The 7,704-nt window shown below is 34.8% G+C and overlaps 1 protein-coding gene across 1 annotated transcript; it reads left to right on the forward strand.

Annotated features, from left to right (window-relative positions):
- The first annotated feature begins 1,251 nt into the window (after positions 1–1,251).
- LOC18038000 (protein DETOXIFICATION 53) lies at positions 1,252–4,487 on the forward strand. Its single transcript, XM_024182760.1, has 2 exons — positions 1,252–1,556; positions 2,928–4,487. The coding sequence occupies exons 1-2, from the start codon at positions 1,377–1,379 to the stop codon at positions 4,320–4,322; spliced, it is 1,575 nt and encodes a 524-aa protein (XP_024038528.1). The 5' UTR covers positions 1,252–1,376; the 3' UTR covers positions 4,323–4,487.
- Positions 4,488–7,704: the final 3,217 nt, after the last annotated feature.

The raw sequence follows: 7,704 nt of genomic DNA on the forward strand, positions 1-7,704 counted from the left end.
TTTGTAGCAATTGCATTAAAATGCAGCAAGTGACAGGTCTAAATCAATCCAAATCTACAGGTCCGGAGCCGGTATGTGAAAATTAAGCTTATTTTTATGTGAAAATTAATTATGCAATAATTCATCTCATGTAAGGGTAACAATATGCATTATGAGAATTAATTAGTTAATGATTTTTAATTAACTTTTTTAGAGGGTTAATTTTAAATTATCTCCTATAAATTAATTATTGTTAAATCATTCTCCTTACTTTTAAAAATCTCAATTTACACCTCATCTTCTGTTAAATCTTATTTTTTTATTCATTTTTTGAACAAAAATAAGGTAGCTTGAAGTTTTTGAACATAAGAGAATAATATAAAGATAATTAGTTAATGGGAAAATAAATAATTCAAAATTCATCATTTCTTTAAAACTCTATAGATATATTAGCTCTCGCGACATGTTGAGTGATCTATTGGGTAGTTATATATATACTCAGCGTCTTAGCCTTGATCCTACAACCATATCAATAAAAGCACTTAATAGCAATTCAAATGCCCTCAGTTTGATAATTAAGCAACTCACGCCACTATTTAAAAGCATTTTCAATTCTAATTAAAAAAAATATATACTTAAGTCATACCAAATGCTTCCATCATTTCAACCAAGGCCCTAGTTTTATTCGTTAGTGGGCAATCTTTTTAAAGCTTAGGTCTTAGGTTTGAGTAGTTTGTATTTGTGTTTAATTAAAAAAAAATTGAAAACAATGATCCATAATTTGTGGCCTCTTAGAGTGTGGCCAAATTGTATAGTATATATTTCAGTGTAGAATTCCCCTATTTTATTGACTAGGGAAAAGAAATCAAAATGAAAAATAAAAATAAAAATAAAAAAGCACTGTGCTGTATTATTTGCTTTGTCCACTGATATATCAACTCTTTTTTTTTAATAAATAGACACTGTATAAGACAATAAAGATTCCTGGATGCAGCAAAAAGTTAAGTGGCCATATCGCAATCAACTTGAGTATAAATTTCAAGGCCTAGGATTTGTATGTTCAAGCTTTTTAGGTCCCTTTATTTTCATGTCCCAATGCACATAGTTCTCTGTTCTTTCTTCAAAATTACTTCCAATGCCGTTGCTTTGAAAGCTTAAGCACTCAACACAACTTCACAATATTTCTCTTTTGGGATTCTTTTTTATTTATAAAGATTTTTTCCCTTCACATAAATATATGCACACACACATATATGCTAAGATTTTGTTATTAATAAATTTTTAACATGTTTCCAACGACAATCCAGATATTTATTCTTTGAAAAATTGGCCTTGGTTCTATTGTTTCTGGGTTTATTAATTTCATTGTTTTGTTCGTCAACTTTTTCGGAACAATAATGTGTCCGGGAAGTGGAGCGGCGTCATCAGAAATCGTGAGTGGTGATCAAATTATCGTTGCAAAAGAAGGGGATTACAATGAAGAAAGAATAAGAGCAAGAAGAACAGAAAGCAGATTCGTTCAAGAAATTTTTAGAAAACTTCCGGTGAATGGTCTCCGTGGACTGCCATTGAATGAGGCAAGCCTCTCTCTTCTTCTTCATATTTACAGTCCATTTTTCACATGTCAAAATTCAATTAGCTTATGCTTATTTTGGAAACAAGTTATGAATATAAGGAGAGTGATTTTCTTACCAAATAAGCGCTTTCACCAAACCTACACCAGTAATATTCTTTTTTTCTCGTTAACCCCATATGATACATAATGTGTAAACACTTAATAACCCTAGACGACGACCCCTCTGACAGAAAATAAGTGATTTTCCCATTAAGAGCTTGTTTTCTGAAATGGGATGGTGGGTTTTGGAAATGGATAGATACCTATTTCGAGGAAGACGAGTTATAGTTTCAATCTTGATTTCTGGGCCAGAAAGCTTGCCAGCAGTCAGTGTACTTACTGTTTGGTTGATTCTTTGAGCTTAGTTGTTATGATTGGGAATTCGTGATGCTCTGTTTCTTAAACAAAACCAAGTACGTGCTACTTTCAAATATTGACCGATATGCTTTGTCCATACAAAGAACTGTGTAATTCAGGTGGGTAGTGGATTCCACTTTTAGGCTATCACTCTGTACTACGTTACATTTTTTGTTTTTAAACTTCATAAAATAAAATAAAAAATTATTTATAGAGAAAGCAATATTTGTTGTACGTATTTTGACTAGAAGTGACGGTGGCCATAACAACTTAGACGGTATTCATTTGTTTTTACATTCAAATCAATCCTATATATTCACTGAATCATACTGATTTTGTTTTTTAATTTCATTTGGGTACGAAAAGGACCCATTAACCTGTGAATCCCAAACCCAATCCCATTTATTTTCCGGCAATTAAAATATGAAATGCTTCTCAAAAGTTTTCACCTTGCCCTATAAAAATGATAATTATAGATGGCGAGATCCTTATTTAAATCTATTGACGTGACAGAATTATGTTTTTAAAAATATTTTTATTCATGGGCACAGTAGAATAATTTCCAGTACATACTTTTAAGGAGTTAACCATGCTCTTTTGCACTTTACTTTTGGACACACATGGAATTTAATAAACCGAAAAGGCTCTTGAGTTCCAATTCTTATTTTATTTTATTTTATTTTTTATATTTTTAAGGTGACCGAATATTTGTCATTTCACCAACTGTAGTCTGATTCCAACATTGGCCAAAAGGGAGACAACAAAAAGTCCAATTCTTAAGCTATTATGTGACTTTGTTCCGAACGTACTTAGATTTTCAAAGCACTTAATTTTAAAAGCATAACTATTAAAAGTATTTTATAATCAATGATTGTATTTCACACAGTGTAAACACCTCAACCCCAAATATGCTCTAAATCTTTCTGTATACTTGGTTTGTATGCTATTAACACTTAACTATATGAATTTGATGCAGGTTGGAGAGGAGGTATTGGTGCTGGGAAAAATTGCAGGCCCAATAGTGTTAACAACACTGCTTATATATTCAAGATCAGTGATTTCTATGCTATTTTTGAGTCATTTAGGCAAAATAGAGTTAGCTGGAGGCGCCCTGGCACTTGGGTGTGCAAATATCACAGGCAATTCAGTCATCAAAGGCCTGGCTATGGGAATGGATCCAATTTGTGGCCAAGCCTACGGAGCCAAACGATTCTCGGTTCTCAGCCAAATCTATCAGAAAACTCTGTGCCTCCTCTTGCTTATTTGTATACCCATTGCACTCGTGTGGCTAAATGCTGAACCGATCTTCCTACGCTTAGGACAAGATCCTGATATCTCCAGAGTTGCTAAAGTTTACATGGTGTTCTCCATTCCAGAATTGTTAGCCCAAGCTGTCCTCCATCCGATAAGGGCTTTTTTACGAACACAAGGCCTCACGGCTCCCCTTACGATTGCTGCCGTTTGTGCTGTCGTCCTCCACGTTCCCATTAACTACATTCTGGCAATACATCTAAATTTGGGGATCAAAGGTGTTGCATTGGCTCTGGCCTGTAATACATTTAATTTGAACCTGGGATTGATAATCTATGTGATCATGTCGAAAAATTCACTCAAACCTTGGCATGGGTTTACAATTCTCTCATTCTTTCAAGGCTGGGGGCCATTGCTGGGACTAGCAGTTCCTAGCTGCATATCTGTGTGCTTGGAATGGTGGTGGTATGAAATAATGCTGTTTCTTTGCGGCTTACTCAGCAATCCAGAGGCTTGTGTTGCAGCTATGGGCATCCTTATTCAAACAACAGCATTGTTGTATGTGTTCCCATTTGCATTAAGCTGCAGTTTAACAACACGGGTTGGCCATGCCTTGGGTGCTGGCCAACCTTCGCGTGCGCAGTGGACAGCCATAATTGGCATCACCATGGCATTTGGTTTAGGACTCTCTGCCTTTGTTTTCACAACCGTCCTGAAATCAATGTGGGGGAAGCTGTTCACGGACGAGCCTCAGATTCTTGATTTGATTTCAGTTGCACTTCCAATCGTAGGTCTATGTGAAATGGGAAACTCTCCACAAACGGCTGCCTGCGGGGTCTTAACAGGAACTGCACGTCCTAAAGATGGCGCACGCATAAATTTATGTTCATTCTACCTCGTTGGATTACCAATTGCAGTTCTCTTGACTTTCAAATTCAAAGTTGGCTTCCAAGGACTCTGGTTTGGGCTACTGTCAGCGCAGATCTCCTGTGTGTGTTTGATGGTATACACATTGATCCGCACAGACTGGAAACTTCAGGCTAAGAGGGCTGACGAGCTGACTCTCGCTGCAGGAGATGGGGAAGATTTAGAGAGTGGATTAATTAGCAGCGAAAACTAAAAATTAAGATGCCTCAAAGACAACATTTTGACAGGTTCAGAGGTAGACTAAAACATACAAACCAGTACAAAACATCCCTTCTGACAAGAAATTGCTGGGTCATTGATGTTCTTGACTATGGGGGAAACAAAAAAAAAAATTGCTGAATCACTCTGTTACAGATCCCTGAATGATTTTTTTTTTTAATTAGTGATCAACAAAGCAGAAGCATTCTTGCATTCGAAATTTGCAAAAGACAATTATTTATCATTTCCTGAATGTGTGCAGAAAATTGTTAGTGCACTTAGAAAATTAGTTTTACAAAAGAGAAGATGTCCATCTTCTATTAACACACCAGACCACCAAAGAATTAATGGAAAAGATCAGTGCATGCAAATTTGTAGGACCAGTCCATAATCTTCGATGGAAGAAGATTGGATTGATTTAACACACCAGACCACCAAAGAATTATTTCTTTTTTTTTTTTTTTTGGGTGGAGTCTGCTCGACACATTCACCATTTTAACGGAACTTTAGCATAATTCTAACTAATCAAATCAGATCATTGACAATTTGACAGACAGCGTGGAAACACCAAATCCATTCCATTTTTTAACATACGAAACTAAATTGACATTGAAAGCGAATTAGATAAAGAAATTTAGATTACCTCAGATCTCTTCCGCCCTCCAACCTCTCACAGACTCACAGTCATGATTTTTTTTCCTTTTTTTTATTTTTCATTTTGGGGTCTGAATATAAACATTCAACTTCGAGCTTTTGCTAGTTTGGTTGCTGGCTTGCTCGCGTCTCCCCCTCCAGCCTCCACTCTCCACAGCAAGCTTTATTCCTTTGTTAAATTACAAAAGGACCCCTGAGTTGTTTTGGGTAAGGAGTTTCTTGCATAATTAAAGTACTTTATCTTATAGTCACCGCATCATCGGATGATTCGATTTTGTTTAACCATTCGATGGAATTAGGTTATGGGTAAGACATTGTAGATGGATCTATTATTTATATAATTAGGGTACAATACTTTACACTCTAAGCACCGTCAAATGATCTGATTTTATTAACTTTTCGACAATCTGATGATATTTAATTTGTAAGTAAGGATATAGTAACTGAACCCATTGCTAATGTTGGGTTCAGTTATTCTAGGTGAGCTAACTACCCATGTTGACAAGCGACTTTTAAGGAGAATGAAAAAAGAAAATTAATCTTCCATGGAAAGGGGGAGGGGATTTCGGTTTTTTGATCTTTTTTTTTTTTGTGTTATTTTGCTTGAGTTATTTCCCTTCCAATGAACTATTAAATTTACTTCTAATCTAACTTAAGCATCGGAGGGTTCTAGCCGGAACCCCCACCGGCGAGTCCTGACCGATTTATATGGTTTTCAGGTTGCAGACTTGAAGTTCAGATCAATATTCAAGCTTGGTTCGTACTAATTTCCCACCATAAACAAATTCAGCTGTTGAGGTCATTTTTTGGCATCAACAACTAATATAACTAATCCAATTCGATCCAACCTCATAATTTGAGTTGCAGGCATCAATCCAACAGAAAAAAATTATTGACTTGTTAAATCATCCATACCACAACTTAATAACCGTAATCTCCAGTCTTAAAAGTGAAGAAAACCAACCGAAATATATATATATATTTTTTAAGTCTGTTATACGCAGATATTACTGATATTACATCAGATATTACAATTAATATTTACAATCATATTATATAACTGGAACCACCACCATACATTGACGCACTGAAGTATATGCCCAGATATTTTAAACCCTCTCTAATATTCGAGGGGTGCCTGCTCCACTCACATTTAGTAAGGGAGAGACTGTCTCCACTTAATTAATTGATAATTGAGGAAGAACTGAAACTAACCTCCATAATACTCTTATGGAGGCTCGAACCCTTGCACTCAACATTGTAAGTGCAAGGCTTCTCACATTGGACCAAAGGCCCATTGGTAACCAACCGAAATACTTAACTCCAAAAAGGAAGTTCTAATTAGCTGTTTTGATCAATTGGGTGATTAAATTTTGAGGTCACATGAATTTAAAGGGACTAGAGAAGCAAACGGAGGCTGAAATATTACTTTGCTCTAATAACATATTTGTTAAATGTGTGTCTAGCCAGCCGAGATTAAATCATAAGGAGTAAGCACCTCTTTGTCTTTAAAAAATTAATAGTAAAAATCATGTTTGTTCGATGAATTGATTCAAAACTTAAAATTATAGTAAGTAACATTATCTAATTAATTCACAGTTTTCACATTATTAATGAAGCATTACAAATTCACTGTATGGCTTGATTAGATAGTGTTATGTGATCGTCTGATCGAAATTGTTAGCCAAATCATTTTTATGCATATAATTGTGATTTTGATGCACCAATTTTGTCTACAACAGTACAACCGAAACCATGGGAACCGAGACCCAGTCCAAAGCCACAATTATTTGTTTATTTATTTTTTTGTATCACGTTATTTGCAAGTGAGATGGTCACATCAAAGAGTAGGTAGACTGGATACATAGAAATGAAAATGAAAAATTGAAAAGAATATTTTGTTAGGTTGCCGACATGTCATCCACTTGCATCAGATTGTTTTGTGACTCTCTCTTTGTGTTGGGGGTCCATTTGGAATTTGGCAGCAACCAGATTTTCTTTCTTTGGGCTACCTTATCCCCATCCCACCACCATTGGAGCTTTACAAATTGTCTTCTGCCACGTCATCATCCATTATTTCTGCACACGTGGTACCTCTCATGATTGGGTTTCCACCATTTTCATTTTGGCCCTTTTGGGTCCATAACCAATTTGAATTATGATTATAGGGTATCAGTTAATTTAATTAAAGTGTTCGTTTAATTTTTATATTTTAAAAAGATATCTTAAAATATTTTTATTGTTGTCTTCGTTAGAGTTAAAAGTTATATTTATATTACTATTACTTCTTTACTCTTTAGATATTGACTGATGTAATAATAAATGGACTTACTAACGGCTACTCAAATATTTTAAAACAAGTAATTATTAAAACTAATATTTACATTATACAAATAAATCTTAAAACAAAAGATTCATCTTAGCTATGCAAAAAATTTCATTATATATACACACAAATAAAAATAATAATATAATAAATTTCATTGATATTTGTTGGAAACAAACAAATCAAAGTTTAAAATATGATTTTCAAGTAAGCAATTTCAACCCCACCAACAAAATTCAATGAAATAAAGAATTTCTTTTAGTTACTGGCGTGTTCCGTCAGTCACCCACATGAAGCTTCTTTCAATTTTTCCTCATCACCACTCTTTTTTCTCTGCTTCAACTTCATTTTAATCTACCGTAGTGCGGCATGGGAGCACAATTAGCGCCAAGGTTAA

The sequence above is a fragment of the Citrus clementina genome, unplaced genomic scaffold (assembly GCF_000493195.1).
Source record: "Citrus clementina cultivar Clemenules unplaced genomic scaffold, Citrus_clementina_v1.0 scaffold_6, whole genome shotgun sequence".
NCBI lineage: Eukaryota > Viridiplantae > Streptophyta > Magnoliopsida > Sapindales > Rutaceae > Citrus > Citrus x clementina.